General features: G+C 45.0%; 1 protein-coding gene across 5 annotated transcripts in view; it reads right to left on the minus strand.

Annotated features, from left to right (window-relative positions):
* Positions 1-4248: 4248 nt before the first annotated feature.
* The window catches only part of PARD3B (par-3 family cell polarity regulator beta), a 397678-nt gene continuing 381253 nt past the window's right edge, over positions 4249-20673 (minus strand). For 4 of the 5 annotated variants that reach the window (XM_084288820.1, XM_084288819.1, XM_084288821.1 and 1 more), the window contains one exon: positions 4249-5907. In XM_084288820.1, the coding sequence (XP_084144946.1) occupies positions 5553-5907 (355 nt within the window). In that variant the 3' untranslated portion in view covers positions 4249-5552. The remainder of the gene's footprint in view (positions 5908-20673) is intronic. The other variant, XR_014618549.1, reaches the window with a different exon arrangement.

Genomic DNA, 20673 nt, shown 5'->3' on the forward strand with positions numbered 1-20673 from the left:
CACTCTTCCTTGATCACTTCTACCTGATTCCCAGAGCAATCCTGTCTCTCCCAGAGGTGCACTTCCTGAAATTCTGATCACTGAGTTCTCAGTTTTTAATACACTCTCAGTTTATCTTTTGACACTTTGTATAACTTGAGCAGATAGAGAAACTCAGGCATCGGTGTTTTATCTGTCCAGTTTTTAGCAATGAGTGCAAATCATGACTCCATAACTTTTAAAATTGGTGTCTACATGAATTATAATTTAATATGGGCTAAAATGGACCCAGAGTTGCCCATGAACAGTGTCTTTGCTATAAATGCCAAGATCTGCATTCAAAATGTTTTGGAATGCAGCACACCTTCATTTTAACTTAGCCATATCTTGTGTTGTAAACCTTCTGTACTTTTCTATCCCTCCACTTTGTTCTTTATTCTTTCGTTTTCTTCACAGCAAAATTTGCATCTCATAAATGCTACATTCTTTTCTTTCCTTCCCATTCTAGTGACGTTTCACTTAAATATGTACTAATTTGAATATTACATCATCTAACATAAACGTAACACCCTTGCCTGACTCTCAGTATGCTCTACAACCCGTAGATCTGATCCTACCAAGATTTATGCTTGTGCATAATCTGGAGCATGAGAAGTAGTGCCATCAGCTTCAGCAAAATGACCCACGTACCTCAAGTTAAGTACCTGTGTAAAACTTTCAAGGAGTCCTAAATCTCTGGGAAGATAGTGCTGCAGCCATCTCGCTGAAATACAGCCGCAGCCAGCTGGACCTGGTACAGGCTACATGGCTGCAGAACAGCTTGGTCCTCACTGACAGCGAGGGCTGGGTGTTGCGATGAAGCTGCCTGGGGAACTCTAGCAATGAACATGCAGTTGCCTAAGCTGAATTCGTTGAGTTGGCAAGGGACTTCTCTCTCTTTCTCTCTCTCTCCACCTCTCAGGGCTACAAAATCGGGACTCCGTCTCTACAACTGAAGACAATGCAGATTTAATGATGAATCAAGTGAAGCTTGGTGATTGTATTTTTTTTCTTCTACAATCAGCACACGGCTGCTGTGGTTTGTTCTGTTGGTGTCACCTTACCAATTCTGATCCGGCCTGATTGCACATGGTCTTCTAACATCAAATCACATCCAGAGGTGAGGATGACTTTGTAGACACAAAGAAGAGAAAGACTCAACATGCAAATACATAATCATACATAGTCTTAAAGCCTTTATTTTATTGCAAAATAAAACAGGTAAAATTTGTATAGCCATATGTAACAAAAGATCAAAATCTTTTATGTGGTACTAGAAAAAAACTCTCTAATTGTGTGTTGAATTTCTCCCGCAAAACAATCACACATGATTCTGAAATCAGTTTTGCTTAACCATACGGGTATTGTCAGGACCATAAACACCTTCCTCTCCGCCAAAATAACACAGAAGTGTCTAAAAAAGTGTGTTTTTAAATTCAGACAGTAAAGAGTGCTTCTAACTTTGCACTTAAGGCTTAGAGACTCTGCAGAACAACACTGGCAGAGAGCACAGGTGTAGGGCCTTTTGAAAGTGCAAAGCAGCCCCTGCTCAGAGCAGAGCATCAGGATGTGGCCCTGGCAGAGCAGGTGGTGGGATTCACTCACAGCACTAACCTTCTGATAAACAAACCTGTGGCGGCTGGGAGGAGGAGGTAGCACAATTCATCTGTAAAAAAATTAGGCAGCATGTGAAGCTATTTCTAGTTCAGGAAGCTGGAGTGAATCGGAATGCAGAGCTGCACGCAATTCTTCAAGGCAGGAGCTTTTTTTTTTTTTTTTAAATTAAAATGCTTAGTTCCTCTTTTTCCCCACAAAGGACAATTGCTATTTCTTTATGCAGTCAAGGGGTGCCTAGAGACTCCTGCCTTATATTATATCACAGTGGTAATGTCTGCTCCCAGGCCGAGACCACGGGTCACTAGTGGGTGGTCACTCAGAAAATCCACAGGCTCTCCCCGTATATCTTCATCTTTCAACTGCTGGGCCCGGCTGGCCACGTGCCAGGGCCAGAGCTGCCGGCTGCACACACCAGCTCAGGAAATCAAAGCTTCCAGCTTCAGGCAGGAGCGTGCCTCTCCCCCTCGCCCTGACTCCCCTTCACACGCACACTTATGGCACGCCGCTCCTGCCGCAAGCCCCAGCCCTCCCTTCACACCCCCTACGTCAGGAGCTGTGCTGCTGGACTGGCACATTTTGGATGAGGGAGTGCGAGGCAATTACGTGTCAAGAGCATTTCAGACTCATAATTTTCCCAAACATATGGACATATGGGGAAAAGAACAACTTGTTACTTAACGGCTCTTTTGGATTTTTGCAAGTGTGTATTTTCAACCGTCAGTTGTAGCACCTCGTGAATTCTGCACGGTACATATTTTTCCACAATATGGTGCTAAAATCATACATTTTACACTGCAGAGAAGCTGACTATATATACTGTAGTTACACATCATACTTTTGAAAATACCATACCTCTATCGGATATTAAACCGGCAAATGGCAATCCTCTCTCAGAACAATGGCACCAGAGATTGAGGAGATGCTCTGTGATACTTTTTGGTCTTGTTCCCCCAGCTAGGACAGCCTGCTCTTCCTCCTTAGCTCCTCGCCTGTAGGATGCATCCATATATTATGCTTGTAGCTATTTTATGTTTTTTTTGGAAGAAGAAGCTCTGTACTGCTCTAACAGCCGAAGCATCGCTTAATAACCTGTTGGGTAAGATTAACAGCTCAGAAGTTGTTGGTTTGATCTGACCGCCTCAACCGAGCGGAGCTGAGGCAGTCAAGGGGAGCTGTTAAGGGAAGATTCAGGTTACGGGGAGACAATTGCGCAGGTCCTTCAAAGGCTATAAATAACCCAGGAGCTGTTTCCATCCAGATTTTATTTGGCCCTGGCTCTTGAAATACTGTAAATAAGTTCTGCTCACTGTGCTGCGATGCCATCTGAAGGGTTAGTTGAGAGTGATTTATAAAGGCAGTAGCTTACATTCAGAGCTGTTCTTAATTGTGGCCTGGCTTGATAAAGCCACTGTCGCAAACATATTAGTTTCTTTACAGCTGGATCAAATGTATCAGGGGTTATATTTCAAGCAGGGAAAGGAAAGTATTTTAATTTGTTTTCGCTTCACTTTCAGCAGGGCTTCATAACACCAGCATCTACCCTGTGGCTGCCAAGTCCTGGCTGAGTATCCTACAGCATCTAAAACTCTTGTAGAGGAGTACAAGGCTGCGTACAGCACGTATGCGACAAGGCAGAGTTTCCTTGGGGAATGTGCCTTATTTATGGAGGGTACCGAGAGACACCCAGCTTTACATCCAACCTCTCCCTCAGAGGTTTTCCCTCCTACATTTCTAGGGAAGAGGGCAGAAAGAAATGGAGCAAGAACCAAACATACTTGCTTCATGATCAGTTGCATTCCTCTCCCTCCCACCGATGCTTCCTCCTGACTGGATCTCGAGCTTGCCTGCCCCTGCCCCGGGGAGCCCAGCCCTGCCTCTGAGCCAGGGAGACACCCCCTCCCCACCACCCCAAGGCTGCTTCTCCCAGGCCAGCAGGGTGGATGCAGATGCTCCCAGACTCTTCCTGGCGCTGGCAGCACACAGACAACGGGCTGGCAGGGATAAATGCTCACCCTCTCACGGCCATGAGCTGCGACTGTGGCCCCTGGAAGGCAGCTGCACACAAACCCGCCCCCCCATGCGCCTTACGGATCTCTTACTCTAACGAGGCCTTTTCCCAGGGATTTCTAGTAAAGGGGCACACTCCTGGCAGGATAGATCTTCCTGTGACATTTAACACCTAGAAGTGACCTATGTGATTTAATCTGCTGCATACCAAACGTGTCAAAAAGACATCAAAGAAATCCTTGCACTTAATCCTTGGCTTAGGTCACAGTCTCTCCCTGAGGAGGAGAAGAGCCCAAACTATTTAATAACACTCCCAAAAGACAGAAGTTGAGGAATTAAGGGCACTTGGCGACTTCATATTGCTAGGTGGCAAGACTGCATGGTTTCCCTGCAACAACATCCTTGAGATAAACCTCTGAGGGCCCCCAGCCCTGCTGGGCCAGGTAGCTATGTCTCTGTGGCTGCCATCGTGTATTTCTGGCCTCCTGGCAGGCTGGGTGCACAGCGAGCTCAGGCTGCACGGGGCAAAGAGCCAGGCAGGAGCCCCAGCATCGTGCGCCCCCAGCTCCCCACCCACCCACCTCCTACCTCCTCTCTTCCCATGTACTCTTACAAATAACTCACCGCTTACAGCTATTCCCTCCTCTTCCTCCGGGGCCCCAAGGTTTCAAAGCTCTTTCTGTTCCTTTCCTCGCTTTTTTCCTCACCTCTCACTGCGAAAAGCCTCTCTCCCTGCTGGCCCCCGACTGCAGGAACTGGAGTCGTTTGGCACGTGGCACCGCCTGAGGCTGAGCTTCTCTGCGGAGGCTGCGGGCAGCCCTGCTCTGACAGGTGCCTTCCCGTGGCAGCAGGCTGGCGAGGGCAGGGCGCAGGCACTCGATCGACTCGCATGCCACTGGCAGGCACTTGGCTGTCTTCCTGGCCAGCGGGCTGGGAACTGGGCTGCCCTGCCTGAGCCAAAGCAGCACCTGATATGTTAACTTAACGGGAGTTAGGGACTCCACGCCCGCGGTCACCTGCGCAGCCACTTCTTACAGGCTAGCTCCACTGAAAACCCGAGAGCGACACTTGCTGAGAACAACTAAGGATCTGCTCTCTGGGGTTTACATGTAAAGAGTGCACGTTGTGTAACTAAGAAGTGTTCACAGACACACATGCACCCAGACACACACCTCTCAGATGGCCGGCTGCCTTGTCCTCTGCAAGCCTGCTCAAGCATGGTGGATAAAACTTGTTGCCTTACTCCAAGTGCAGCAGGTGCAACAAGAGGAGAATCTTGCTATGCAAACTGCAAAAAAAAATAATAATGAAGGCTACAAGATAAACTGCTGCCACCATCAAATAGAAAGAGGAAGACAACGGCCAGATTACAAATCTGGGACTGCAGCATCCTTAAGATGCAGAGCTGCTGGTCTGAACAAGCCTGGAATGTGGCGGCTAACCCCACGAGGTCCCTGGTCAGCTGACGGATTACACAAGATCCCCAGCTCCGCAAGAAGTCCGCACTGCATGCTGTGTTCTCACTTTAAGGCTCTGCAACAGTGCTCTGAAGTAAACTCCGGTGACGCCGCTGCCCTTACGCAGACAGCTGTGTGCTGCATAGGTGCAGCCGGGTTCGGTAAATAGCCCTGAGGTGTAATGAGTGTTGCGCTTCATTTCCAGCAGCCACTTTCTATTTTAAAAAAGGAATTAAAAAATACTCAACTGTCTGGTACCTCACGTACTCAAAACACATCGTACCTCCCGTGGCTTTAGTTCGCCTGTTAGAAAGCACCTCTGCTGAGCCCAGCTCAGTGCAAACGACTCCAGGTCTAATGCCACTCTTACAGGCAGCCACGTGTGGAACAACTCTAAAAGGCCGAGGTCCAACAGAAGTCCTCCCGGGCTGTGCTGGCAAGTCCAGTGCGTGGCTATACAGCTGCTGTCATGGGGTTCTTCTGCCTGGGATCCTGTTGCCTGTACTGGTACTGGTCTGGACTGGTCCCACGGTGTCGGACAATTTCGTTATAAGCTGGTGCACGGTGGGGCTGAGGAGGGGAAGGTGGCACGTCCTGCCGGAGGGGACCTTTGTGCTGGTTTGCAACGGGCGGGGCTGGGTAGTACTGGGGGTACCTCAATTCTGCCACTCTCGTGTCTGGTGCGCGGATGTAGTTCCCCTTCGACGGGTGGACAGCGGGCTGTCCTCCTTGGTAGTAGGGAAGATCTCTCTCTTTGTATATTACTCGTGGTCCTGTTAAATATTCCAGTGGTTCTGCAGGTCCACGCCTGAGGAAGAAGAACACAATAAAGCACATAAAAAGGCAGTCTGCAAGCCTAGAGGCACATTATTGTGCTCACAGTCTATGTGTACTTTGGGAAAGGAAATGCCACCTCAACCATGACTTGTCCAGATGAGTCAAAAGAACTTCTGAAGGATAACAACCCTCCCACCTGCAAGCTACAGAAGTCTGCAACACCCAGGACGCTGGAAGAAGGGTCCAGCACACATCACGGCCCTTTTACAATGGGGGAGCACTGGAGCCCTTCAGCTCCCAAACTCAGCCTCCTGTGATCCATTTGCCATAATGGAAACAAAGCTCCTTTAAACAATGCATGTTTGACTGAATCTTATCTGGCCTGAGGATAAACAGATGAGTTGGGTCTGCAAGTCTGCAAATCCCATAAGCTTTACATGCACAAATATTCACGCTTTCCAAGCCATTTCCCACTATTTTTTCTCCTAACATGTCAGACCGTAAAGCTTTCCAAACACTACAGTTGGAAAAACTGGAAGTCCTGGAAGAAACACAAGGGATGTCAGGCTACTATACCTGTGTGCAACAGGCAAGCTGCCAATGGGGTTTCAAAAAAAAACTCCTGTGATCTGGAAGGCTCGATGTTACAACAGCTCTGTAACCTGTCTGTAACTTATCTGCATCAGTATGGATCTGACAAGCTCTAGTTCACGTGAAAAGCAACATGTGAACATGTCATCCCTGAGGATGTGCCACCGAGCCCTCTCTGTAGCTTTCTGCATCTTAATTCCATGATTTGCACTAATGAAGGACTGGTATTTTTCCTAGTACAGCTTAACTTGTGATACTTTCGAAATGGCAAAAATAATTGTTCTCACAGACATGTCGCCAGAGTACCCACAAAAGTTCAACTCAATTAGGAGTTTTTGCCAGTCTGATTGCAAATGCCTTTGCACTTAGGCAAAACCTCCCATTGACTGCACAGGAAGCTCCTCTCTAAGTGTGAGCTGAAGGAAGAAGGCAGGGCTTTGACCCAAAACAGGGGCCGAAAATATAAATCAATTACACCTGCTCTGTTGGTTTGGGACTAAACTCATCAACTGTTTAAATAGCCTTTCCATAGATTTATTAAAAAAAGTCATCGTTCATGGTACAGCAGATCAGGTGTGCACAATTCATCAATGCCTCTCTTTTGTTCACACAGAGATTTTACAAGCTCACCTCCCCTTTCTTAATCTGGACTCCCAGACTCCATTGAAATTGTTTTGCATGAAGTAAAACAAAACATGTGGTTTTCTGCTGCACTCGTTTAAGCCCATGGGGTAAATCATGGACATAGGCAATGAACAAACATTATCTGCCTTGAAATGAACCTACAATTCTCCCCCTGGAATAACTTAGTGCAAATGTTTCCTGTTTAAAATGGAAAGAGCAAAAGGAAGAATTCCAGGCCCTGGACTTTTAGGACCCCATGCTCCCCAGAGACTTTTTGCTTTAAAAACAGAACATTATAAAAGACAGGCACTCTTGGCTTTTTTTCCCCCCTCTCTCTCCTTGTGAGACAGTCCAGACAAAGTGCTGAAGGGCCTGAAGCCACCCTCTGAGATACTGAAAGGACTCCTAACCGCATGTGTTGAGACAACTGCTATCTCTGCTCACACACCTACGCCTTGCAACGAAGCCTTATTTCCACAGCAGGCCGAGGAGTTGCTCCATGTATTTCTCTATCAAGACTTGTTCACTAGTTAGTCCCATCACACACAGCTTTTAATTCTTCTGTGCACAATAACGCACATCCAATCTAAAAGGGCTTCTGCAATGTTAAGAACTGCTTTGTGTCAAGCAGCAAAGCAACAAGAACAAATGTCAAACCTACAACCATCACCTTTTAATTAGGGTAACACTCGAGATCCTGGTTATTAGATTTTAAAGATGTTCTCATCAGCAGCTGTAATCAACCAAATTCTTGTGGATCACATTAATGGGACCGAGCTTGGACACAGATCCAGAATTCACCAAGAAGCCAGGCAGCTTTTGGACAGAGATCTAACTACAAAATTGAATGACCCTAGAATAACAAAATCAAGATTAATTGGTACCAAAATGACTGCAGAGAACAGGACCGAGCCACCAGCATCATCTCCCGAGCCTTCAGCACAGCTCATCCCTCAGCTCACACGATGGGTCTGGATGCAGCAGGAAGAGGGGGATGCGCTTTGCTATCCAGCCAGCCCGCTTGGCTCCCGGCAGGGCTGCTTCCAGGAAAGCTCAGGCAGTCCAGTTCTGGGTGGAAGTGTGTGCAGAGGCAGCACATTCAGGCAGCTCTCACCTAGAATTGTGCAGCAAAGATGTGCCAGAGACCTCAGGCATGCACCCAAGCATTTTGAGCTTGTGCCACACAGTCCTCATTGCTGTTACCTAAGCAAGAAAACTAGAATCCACCATCGGTTCACTTACAGTTATACCACCTCTTGCTGTGTAGGCAGACTGCAGAGGAACATGAACGAGGGGCAAAATCTTTCTTAAAAACTACATAAATATGCAAGCTGCTCTCTTTCAGACCAGTTTATCTGGGAAATACCCAGAGCTGCTATCATTCTGGAGTATCTTCCTCAGAGCTGGGGGGCAGCAGCTGGAGGAGAGGTTGTGCAGAGAGACAAGGCTTGAATCCACTTCACATGGATCCTTTAGGAAATCCCCGGAAGGATGGGAAGGTGTGCCATTTTTTTTGGCAGCCTTGGCATTAATATAATCAGGAATCTAATAAATGACTATTGCAACTCTCTCATGAGCAAAAGCTGGGTAAACCCTGGTAACTTGGCCCAAAAGGCAGCCTCCAGTCATCATGACCAGGGGAAATTTCATGAAGAATATCCCCGTGGCTGTACCACCCTCTGCAGCTCACTTCCCCTGATGATCCAGTGGGTGTTTTGCATGCAAATCCACAAAGAATGACATTTTGCTTCCCTTTTATGACCAACACTGCATGCTGAAGCTGATTTATTTCCTCAAGATTAATTCCTCCCCACCTACTAGCCCTGCTCGGTGAAGCCTGCTCTCAGGGAGCTGCTCACTGCAAACGACCAGCCTGGGGAGTCTCTGACATGAACCTCCATTTGGCACATCTTCGAATACAGGAGAAAACAGCCCTTTCCTCCCCAAGTGCTTCAAATTAGTCCTCAGAAAGTCAAACTTGCTGAGGTAGAAAAACCATCTCTAGATGCCATGCTCTGACTATAGAAATGCTGTTACCATTAGGAGTAAGTCTGGGAGATGGGGCTGCTCCAGGCAGCAAAAGCAGGGTTTCTCTGGAAAAACAGCATTTTCACTTGATAGCTTATGGTGTAAAAGTATATGCTGTTGTTTACCCTTAAAGAAATTGCCGTAACAACTCAAACCAAGCCCTTTCTACTTGGCAGCCCCTTGTAGCTGCTATGCTTATTTCTGCAAGAAGCAAAACAACCCCTGCCTTTCCCCTTGGCAGACACTGCCACCTCTGAGGAGGCCCTAATGAAATTCTTCTCCCCTTCGTTGCTGTTTTTGTAGGCTCCTGATGAGTTCAGAGTTCATGGGGCCATATCACACCTCCCAAGTGACCCATGGTTTGGGGGTCAAACCAATAACCTCAAGTGGAAAATCAGTGACCCAGGGGACTGATCAAAAATCCACAAATTGGGTCAAGCAGGTCCAGCCACTCAAAAGGACCAGGCCAGGAGTGTGTCCTTTGAGAGGACATGCTGTGTAGGAGCTGCTCTGACCGTCAGCTGTTTTCCAGATTTTTGGTCAGTTGTTTGACCTGTGGGCCCAGTGAAATTAATGGCAGGCAGAAGGTGGGGAAGTTGACACAACATCCTGGGAAGGAACTGATCTCAGAGCTCAAAAAGTGTTTCTGCTGACAGTTCAGCTCTGCTGGCTTCCAGTGGAAGATCCATCAGTGATGTGCGCCTAGCTAACAGCAGAGGCTGCTGACCGAGGAAGCAGTAGAAGGCAAGCAGGCAGAAGCACCAGCTTCAAGAAAGGGCAAAGCTAGTGGGGTAGTGTGAAAATGCACCCCTCGAGAATGTCACACGCAAGGTGCCCCTTAAAATGTTCATTTTATCATGAGGGAGAGAAATCTCACCTTCCCCTGAAGCAGAAGCATAGATCACGCAGAGGTAGCTGCAGACATGTTTGGCCATATAGCTTCACATGCTGGTTAGCAGCTCTATGGGTTCATCTTCTACATGACTGACGGGGTAGGCACTGCGATTAATTTTGAGCTTTAAGAGCAAAAAGGAGCTTTGTCCAAGTAAAGCAGGTAACCTGTTTGTAAAGCAGTTAAAGCAGGCGATTGACATTCAATTAGCAGTACATGTTTTTTTTTCTCTATGACAAGTAAAGCCTGAAATAGTTTAGTTTGTTTTTCTATCTCTGCTTTATTTACCTTTCAAGCACAAAGCATGTAAGACCTAATATATTCTGGCTTTGCTGCAGAATTTTTGAACGCTTCTGGAATTATTTAAAACAGAACTAAAGGATTCAGAATACATAAGAAGGGCTTCTTTTACCCAAAATAATATTTAGTCACTGAAGTCAAATGGGTATCTGTATGTTTAAAAAAACACTAACCAAAACAGTTTTTGCTCTCTATAGTTCCATTTTTTTTTGTTTTTAAAAGACACCATTTCAGTGATTCTTCAGTTGCCAAGAGTCTCACAGGGTAGAGCGTACCTGTCACACCGGCCTAAATACCTAATGTTTAAAAAAAAAAAAAAAAAAAGGAAAAAAAGAGCACATTTCATTTCAGGTTTACTGTGTTTCATTGTTAACCCCCATTTGCAGGTCACCTTTAACATAAGCTGCAAAGACACATGCTCGGGTTATCTCAAAGCAAAGGAAAGCAAAAAGACGATCTGGCTGTTCATGCTGTGCCCCATCATGTTGGGGGTTTGGATTTCATCATGACAAAAGAGTTTTTCTTGCCTCTGTTCTATGGGGAGAATCACAGAGGTCACATTCTTAGTACCTGGTAAAAAGCAAGGAAGGGAATGCTCCCTTCTTACATCACTGCCTCCTTCTAGCTGCTGCAGGAATATTTTGCAAGGGATATAATCTCACATGAAAAACTGCCTTCTTACTTTGTCAGGGAGTACTTCTTGAAATAAACTTCAAAGACAGCCACAGACTAAGTGGCAAATGGAAAGCCCACATTTGGCTGCAATCTCTTTCATGTCTAAGCAAGACATAGAGAGACTCTGGGTGATGGCATCAGGCAGCTCAGGCTGTGATTAAAGAACAGGAGAAAGCAACAAGGTCCTATCTGTGTCCAGATTCTCACTGAAGAACTCTATTGTAGGCATTGCGATTGCAAGCTGTTTGTTCTCAGCCAGGAGGATCTACTTTTAAAGAAAAAAGGAGCAGATGTAAGAATTAAATTATGCAAATAAACAATCTTAGAGTATCAAATACATTACTGTGTCTTTATAAAGCTGTTCTCAATGTACACTAAAAACAACTGACTGAAAAGACCACGTAGCCCCTCTCTCTCCAGATACAGTATTAAAGACGTTGCTGTGCTGTTTGTAGTCTGTGGCAATAAGAAATTCTGTTGCTTAATATTCCATGTTCATTAAAAAATACAAAAAAAATACTGCAGGTTACAAAAAAAATAACTGCACGACTCTGAGCTTCATTAAAGTCTGTCTCCACATCTTAATAGGTGATATACTCCTGTAACAAATATTCTTTGCTGTTTCAGACCAATACTTCCCATAGCCAATGATAGGTTTTGCATTTTAAAAAACCACAGGAAATCAAATTTGGTATCTTAATGCTGGGAGGAATCTGCAGCGCAAGGAAGTGCTCTGTGGCTCCTGTCTGCGAGAGAGGCTTGTACCTCTCAGTACAAGGCAGATGTCTAGCAATGTCATACTAACCTCAAACACACCACACACAGATTATTTATGGGCTGAGCTGGTGGAGGTGCTTTCTTCTCCTGTTCTTTTATCAACAACGCAAGGCTAAAAAATCAGATAACATAAACGAATACAATCCCTGGCTCTCATGTAGCACATGCCATGTGGAGAGAGCTGTTTTTAGTTTGAGGACTGTGTTTGGAATTCCTTCAGTGTCAGGTTTCCAGTTACCAGACCCTCTTCCCTGGGCCAGGCACGACTGCGGTTGGACGGGATTAGCAGAACACTCTGCAATGTATATTACATAGCTTTGACTTCTATAGGCTTTGCAGTCCCATAAAAATAATGATCATTTCACGACCTGCATTACTAGTGGAAAAAAGAGCAGAAAGATCTCTCTCCTTTTTAAAGGACTTGTATTTGTTTTGGATTTGGAGAAGGAGGGATCCATACGAGTTTGTTTGATATTCAAGCAAGAGTACATTTCTGATGAGATGCAGGCCAGATTCCCTGCCCTTGCACACAGTTTTGCAAAGTTGAGCAGCGGTCTTGACTGGCCTGAATGTAAGAGCTTACGTGTGCAGTTTTTCTTTCTCTACAATACTATGGCTTTGAGTATTTAGAAACAAACAGCAAAAACACCACAGTCCTGGAATGCAACTGTGGAGTTTATATTACTCCACTTGAAGTCTATCCTTAAAGTGACTGGAGAACAGTCTTTTTTATTTGCAGAGGGACAAACCCTTTGAGCTGCTGGGCCCAGCAGCTACCTGGGCAGTTATTAGGAACTGGAGCTATTCAGTTGCCCCAGTCATCTTTACATCTGGGGCCAAGTGTAAAGTTTTGTCAGACTTTTGTCCCAACTTTCCAAGCACACAAGTAGACTGCAGAAGCAACTGTCAGAAAGGGAAACGGCAATTTGACAGGTCTGAAACTTTACTATAAGATTACTAAGATTTCTTATGGTAGCACCAACAGTTTATTCTGCACACAAACAAACTGATTGTTCTAAATCCCTAAGGGCCCAGACTATGTCACAGATTGGTTAACATCATGGTTTAGGCTGCCATTTAATTAAACCGCCTCCCATCACCAACAAAGCCATGGAACACTTTATGCTGCTCCTGTGCTCCAGCATTAGTTTGTTTTCCACAGAAGATCTCAGACCAGCTTCTGATAATCCTATCCCGCAGGCAAAGCTCCCTTTTCTTTCCTTCCCTAAATCCAACCTACAAATATAGGAACTGTGATAATCAGGATTAAAAAACTCAAATCAACAGCAACAAGCCCCAAATATGTTAGCTGGTGCTCTATAAATGCCCAATGAGCATTCAAAACAACTAGTCCAATAATCCTTCCTACTCAATTCACCACTTGCTTTGTTTGTATGCTCTCAGGCATGGCACATCTCCTCTACCAGGAGGCATAAAATAAAGCAGCACCTATTGAACAAGACATCGCTATTCTGTGATCTCTTCGAGCTTAAAGGGGTCTTAAGTAGATTGGTACTTTAAGTAGCGAGTCATTACAACATGTGTCATTTCATATGTTACTCATTATTCAACACAACATAATACCACGCGAGTCATTAACCTCTTGGCATTGGTAACCTACTCTCAATGCTAAGCAAGCACGCTTGTTACTCAGGAACCCCTGTGCTCTGCTGGGGAGAGACCTGGATGGGATTTTAAGGTCCCTTTGGTCTTTTGTTTTGCAGATCAGCAGAGGCCAAAAGCTCTTGCTATAAACTAAGTGTTCTTGGCCTTTGGTCTCTTGCGTCACGTTTCTAAGATGATGCAGGCCAAGCGGCACAGGAGGACAGAAAGCTTTTCAAAGGGCTGAAGCCAGCAGAAGAAGCAAATGCTTTAGGTTTCTCAGCTGAATTTTGACTTTCAAAGCAGACAAACTAATACAGAGAAGTCCAAACAAGTGCAGAACTGTCATCACCTGGGTGAAATGCTCACGTGTAGTCTCTCTTATGGGATATTTGTACCACAGTACTGTGCAGTAACTCCAGTGGATGTGGGCACCTCGCTAACACTGCCAGGAGAAGAGCCAGCTACTGTCCCAAAAAGCAGACGTCCAGTGGGAAGGGAGAGGGGCACAGACAGGCGAGACCCCACCACTGGCCCTGTACAGCAGCACAAGAGCCAGAAACACCAAAAATTCAGATGTCTTCACCTCACCCTAAGCTCTCCTGCAGATCTATGCTGTTTTCAGAGGCTACCAGGGTAAAAATTAAAGGTCATGTGGTGGTTTGGGAGATTTTCATTTGATTTAAAAGCAATTCTGTTGCCACAGTCCAAATTCCCCTTCAGAAAGAAACAAACACACCACCCTGGGAAGCCTCCTCCAGTAGCCTATCCATTCACTGCTCCTATCTGTGCCATTTTCGTTCAGCGCTTTCAAAGGGACGTAAAACCAAATTCTATCCTGTTCTCATTTTTCACATGGAATGAATTTAAAGCATGGTGATTATTCAGCTGTGCTGTTAAAATGATTTTTCAACAAATAACAGAAGTCATTAAAAGAATCTTCCTAAGAAATAATAGCCTGGGCCTGGGTCTTTACTGTTCAGCCGCTGGGATCTTAACACGCTGTCTGATCTTTAGTGGGCTAGTAAAAACCCGCAAGAACTGGTTATTAATGTTATTACCAAGCTTTCAGGCTTTCTTTCTTTCTTTCTTTTTTTTAAAGCATCTCTCATTTAAATTAAAGCATTCCTTGCAGCGTTTTCTCCCATTGCCATGATGAAGCATGGCTGTCAATTCTGCCTCCAATGGCACAAACTGGGTAGTAAAATCATGCTTCAATAAAAAAAGGAAAATGATTTTTGAAACTGACTGTAGCTGGTTATTTTTCCCTCCGTTTCATTTTGTTTCTAGGTCCAGACATTCTGTTAAACTCCCTGGGAAGTGTCATTCCCTTCTCTCCCCTCCGCAGTCAAGGCAAGGCTCAACATCCAAGAAGAAAGATCCTGCTTTTGGGGGGGAGAGGGGGACCTTAAAAACAAGCAGCTCTTATTGGTTTCTTCAGGCAGTATTTCAATCCCCATTGTTCCTCCACTGCTCATGTATTGATTTGCTCCTAAACAGCACAAGCAGCCTGTAAATAGAGCCTCCCCATCCCCCAGCCCCCTTCCCTTATATTTTCTTTTGTTAGAGCCATTCATTTCTATACAGGCATTAGATTATAGATTTCCTGGCTTGCAGCACTCCATTAACACTCTGGTAACCACCCCTTTTCCAGCCAGCCATTAAACACCACCTTTAATAATTGAGATTTAAAGGCTCAGGGCATGATAAACAGCTGAAGTTATAACTTTACAGCTGCCTCCACAAAAGCGTGTAAATCTCCACATTTGGATAAGCAAATCAGTTAATTAGACTTGTATTAAGTCACAAACTTTGCAGGCGCTCTGACAGCGTACGTCCTGAGGTTGAGCTTTAAATAACAAGGGTCAAACCCCTGAATCCCACAGGGCTGGGAGAGACGGAAACGTCCCACCCGGTGCCCAGAGAGCAGTAGCACTGCCTGCAGCTGCTGAGACATGAAGACGGCCGCGAGCGCCCTGCGACTGCAGCCCCTTCCAGCTGTGTTTATGCTGGCTTCTTCCTTAGGAGCTTCTACTGTTACACTAACACCAGTGCAGCTGCAGCAAGCACAGCGCCTGCCGACGGGATGTACTCTACCTGCTGCCCGTGGTGGAGACATCCCTTGTTTTAGCACCCTGCGTGTCCTGCCCAGCAGGACACAGGTTGCTCTTTCCAAGTGGGGCCCTGCAAGTTCCGTGGGCTGAGCACAGCTTCCTCCAGCTCTGCCCCCTGCACTCACCTGGGCTGAGGAAATGCTATGGATGTCCCTCAGCCGCTGCTGGCCAGCAAATGTTCAAAGCTGGGGAGATTTGGGAGATACAGGTCACTGGCCTCTTTAGGGACATGGGTAGTAAGAGGTTAACCTTCAGTTGCGAGGCCCAAGTGTCTGTGCTCCATCTCTGCATGAGTTATCTCCCTGTTGCTGCATTTAAAAATACTGTATGTAATTAACTGTTATCAGGTTGTTAAGCAGTGTGCTGAAGTGTGAACTTATCATTCAATTGTTTCCTTTATTTACAAAATCCTTGCCATTCTCTGGGATGGCAGCCTGGGACAGGCTGTTTACTTGTTCAGATTAGGAGGGTTTAGCACACCAGATTCTGGTGGCAGAAGCAGATTCGAGAGAGGTGAGACACAGCTGTGAGCCTGCTTGGCTCCTCAACCACCCCTTCAACACGCCCCGCAGAGTAGCTGTGTGTGTACGAGATGCACACATGCCGCTGCTACCAAATACATCACTGTAACACTGCTTTGCCCCCACTGCTCCCCTCCTTTCTCCTCCTTGAAGATCCTTCTGCACACTCTCCTATCCAGCAACAGCAGCTGCGTCCTACTCCTCTCTTGGCCTGGCAACCGTTCTTTTCTTTGCTTTCTCCTCCAGCAGCACTGCCCCTGGCAATGCCAGCAAAGAGGGAAGAAAACATGACACCATCAGACCTATGTGATTTTTCACATGTGTTTCTGTCTGAGGCAGCATCATGCATCCAGGACATACCAGTGTGGTCCCTGGGCATGCAGCATCCTTTGATCTTTGGGAACTGGTGCGATCCCCAATATCCCAGATCTATGCATCCCCCCAGCACTTGTAATACAGGAGATATGCAACTTCTAAACAAATTTCTTCTGTGCCATCTGCACACCATACTGCATGCCAGATGACGAGATAAAATTTGCAACAGCAAAGTTCTCGGAGCACAGCAATCTTCTAGAGAGAGCAACCACAGCCCGTGGAAACACTTCTATCAGCTTAGTCATGTACCTAGAACAGAAGATGTCAGGATGATGAAGCTGGAAGAGGGAGCACAAAGCAGAGGCCAAAAAAATGGGCTCTAAGGATGCACCAAAACACCACCTCCCATACCAATGGGACCCTGATGCTAATAGCTGGAAATTAGTGATACCTTACAAAGTTAACAACACAACAATTGAAAGACAGAAGCAGGCCAGTACTGAGATAAAGAGAGGCTCTGGAAAGCACCACCAGCTATAGACTTTGGTTTCCTTTAAATATATACACACATCATGTGGCAAAGACTAGCATGTGCAGTAGAGTCATATGTGTAAGTCACAATGCTACCAGCAGTTTCAGTTTAGATTATGATAAACACCATCGCAGTCAGAGAGGTACCCCTGGGTACCTATTCCTGTGCCACCCAGTAAGGCCCAGTATGCCATTAGAGAGAAACAGAGAAGTGGCACCTCCCTATTTGAACGTGGTAAGAACCTGGCAAAGACTCCAGACAACCCTAAAGACAGCATGTCTCAATTTGGCTGGATTTTTTATTTATTTTTAAATTAAACAAAAATACCCTCTACCTTGAAACAAATTTTTTACATAATGAATCAATCAAACAATTATCTATGCTCTAGTATGTTCAAATCAAGGGAATCATCATCGAAAATAACCGGTTTTTATAGCTCATTTAAAACCACAGTACGCTAGGCTGCTGATTCACTAATGAACAATAAAGGTCACTACTACAGTATCATTCTGCCTATTTTCAGATTGTGTGATGTGATAGATTTGAAGTGGCAAGTTCATAAAAAAACCATCAAGGCACTTTGCAGAGGGAAGTGAAGATGGAAAGAGATCTGCGCCCTGCCCAAATACCAGACAGAGAAGAGGAAATAACTTAATGGTACATGAAATTTGGTCCCCCGGCCTCATCCAGACTCAGCCAAAGCCTCTGGATGTCAATGGAAGCATTTCAGTGAGCTTTGGATTTAGGCTCTTGTATAGGAAAATGGTATCTGAAAGGGGAGAAGAGGGCAGGCAGAGAATGAGACATCTGTATCCTGGAATGAAGTCAGGAAGTTAAGGTCTGAAAGCCTGAGATAGCAACTAAATAGCTGGAGTACGAGATGGGAGTTGCTGAAATGCCTCACTTCACACGGAAACTTCCTTTTTGGTACTCCCTTGCAGGTATCCAGAGGAAAGACAGACCAATACCATTAATTTACTTTTTGCTTTTTGAGTGCTCATGACCTAGATGGAGGTGTTTAGGTACAGCTGCTAAGGAACAGGCGTTCCCCCAGACGAACAGCACACCTCTACTACACAGATTCTGCACCTCTGAATATTGGTAATGTGGCACCTGGGGCGATGCAGCTGAGTGTGCATGCACCATGTCTCTGACTGCTACCAGAGCCCAATGCTTCAGAGGAAGATGCAATTAGTAGACAATTAACGACTTACAGGACAAAAGTAGTCCTCTTTCCCCTCCCCAAAACACATTCAAAACAAAACCACTATCAGCATTAAGTCCAGCTTTGCAGAAAGGTGCAGAAACACTAAACACTTGATGTGCATGTGCTCACAGATGGGGATAGGGAAAAACACAAAACCTGAACTTGATATTTAACCTTGAGAGACCTACTATTTGAATCCCATAGGAAAAAAACACAATATAGGAGAGAGGCCCTGTGGTGAGTTGAGACTGATGTCTTTTCTAAACCTCCGTGCTCATTTTTAATGCTGACTTGGGTTCCTCTTTAATAAACAAGTGAAATTCTACTTCCAGTAAAATGGGATTTTCTTTAAAAGAACTCTGCAACATTTCAAAGGCCACTCTTTTTTAATGATGAAAAAGTAAAAGGGAGGAATTTCACATCACATGAAACAGCTACAATATAAACCAACAATCAAGAACATTCCAGTTTCTACGTCAGAAAAGCAGAGAGCACCAACACCATTCTAAGGATGCAAAATGGTTTCCGTGTACTGAAGTTCCTTGAGAAACTTGTAAAACTTGTGGTATAAACTAGTACAACTGAAAACGAGACGTCTAAGGAGGAAAAGACCAGGGTTAAGGGTTCTTTATTGATTTTTTTCCCCCGCATTGGGATTAAAGTGATTTCAGCTGGGACCAAGCATTACAGATGTAATTATAATTTCCATTTATATTTTTAGACTGTGTACAAAGAAGTGTAATAATGGACAGCTGAACACTTTCCATTGTCCATTAAAAACGAAATGTTTCTGATGAAATCTCTGCAAGACCAAGGACCAGTGCAGTAATCTCTCAATAACGGAGCTTTCTTTAGATGTTTGGTGACGAGAGAGAAGGGAGAGCTGTCAGCCCTTCACACAAAGAAATCAAACTAAAATGACATTAAGGTTCTTATTCCACTCAGTAATACTAAAGAAATCCCACGTTAAGATCAGTAACAAGTTTCTTCAGAGAAAAAGTCAGATTATTCATTAAATATAATGATATTTTGATATTATTTACAGGATATTTAACAAAAACCAGTACATTGAGGCAACATTAGGGAAGCATTATTTAAACCACAGAAAGCTCAGAGAGTGAAAAAGTGAAATTTATGTAAGTACCACTGACTGTCTCCCATCCTTCCCCCATGTTTTACAATGCACATTTAAGTCCAGGTTTCCTGGAGGTCTCTGATAGCTAGGCAAATGCTTGTTATTGAAAAGCAAAATGTATTGAAGGTAAAGCAGGTGCTTAAGTGCTCTGATGGATCTGGGCCTAAAAATCCAAGTTGTAATCCCCAACTCAATTTCAACTGACTAATTGAATTTGCTTTTTTTTTTTTTTTTTTTTTTTTTTTGTAAACTCCCTTTCGTTGCAAGCCGCTCTGCTGTGCAGCTCTGTGCTCTGTGCCAGGCGCCGTGGCGCAGGCAGCACCGCAGCCCCCAGCTTCCCCTGCCCAGAGGGGCGGCAGCATGCCCTGCAGTGGAGTGGTCCTCACGGAAAGGTGCTCAAAATCAGCACCGGTGTGCTCAGGCAGCCTAAATTCAGCCTAATTCCCAAGTCAGTGAGAAAACCCAGTGCCTTTGGAGACCTCCAAAACACTAATTAGGATGACCAGAAGTTGAGTTAGGCAGGCAGTATAAGAAACGGGACACACAGGGCTTTGCGAGTGACTACCAGTGTCCTTAAAACTTTTACCTCACTTTGGAGATCTTTAATCTCCTAATGTGCACATTTGCTGTATGAGGACCTTTGAAAGAAAGACTCTATGTCCTTTCTTCTATTAGTTTTGTCCCAGCTACTGTTTTACTGGTGGTTGATTTCAGTTCAAGAGCATATTGCTATCAAGAAAACAAAAGGAAAAACCATAACCAACACCATGACCATAAAAATGGACTTCTAAAAATGTATTCTTATTACACTGAAAACATCTTTGTTCTCAGAAAAGAAGCATTAATTTTCTTTGAAGCACAGCATCTCAGATGGAGTCAAAATTCATAATAAAAATGCTAAATGAGGGACCAAAACCTCGTGGCACATGGGTATGTACAACAGTACGCTAACACCAAGCAATAAGCCATTCATATGGATTTTCAGCTGTGAAATCCTGCTGAGATTGGTTTTGCTTGCCAGATTTTGTCATGATCTACAACCGACTGCTCTCAAAGTACTTCTTTTCACCTGGAAAACAAAGGCTATTTTTCTACTTTAAATGAAGAAAAGCTCCAGCCACTCAATATTCAAGGACCCCCGTTGGCTTGGGGTTTTACTTGATAACCTGGGCCGGGCTTTGTTCACACATTTACTGCCCTCCCTCTCCTCTCTTGCTTGGAACTGGCTGCCAATTTCCAAGGTGCTGTCTCAGACCATCTAACACACAGATTCAATCTTCTTGCTGAATTACATCTGGAGTGGAACAAAGATGGCAGATAATGCACTTTCTGTTCAAGTTAACACTCACCTCCTCCTGCTTCCCATGTATGTTATACAGTGGATGTTTGCATGTTCTGCTTTGTTTTTTCAGCTGGTGCAAGTGCATGAGATATCAACCAGTCTACGCACAGAGAGAAGATGGTGACTTGAGGAACGGCTTCCA

This window comes from Netta rufina (assembly GCF_964035555.1).
Source record: "Netta rufina genome assembly, chromosome: 6".
Classification (NCBI taxonomy): domain Eukaryota; kingdom Metazoa; phylum Chordata; class Aves; order Anseriformes; family Anatidae; genus Netta; species Netta rufina.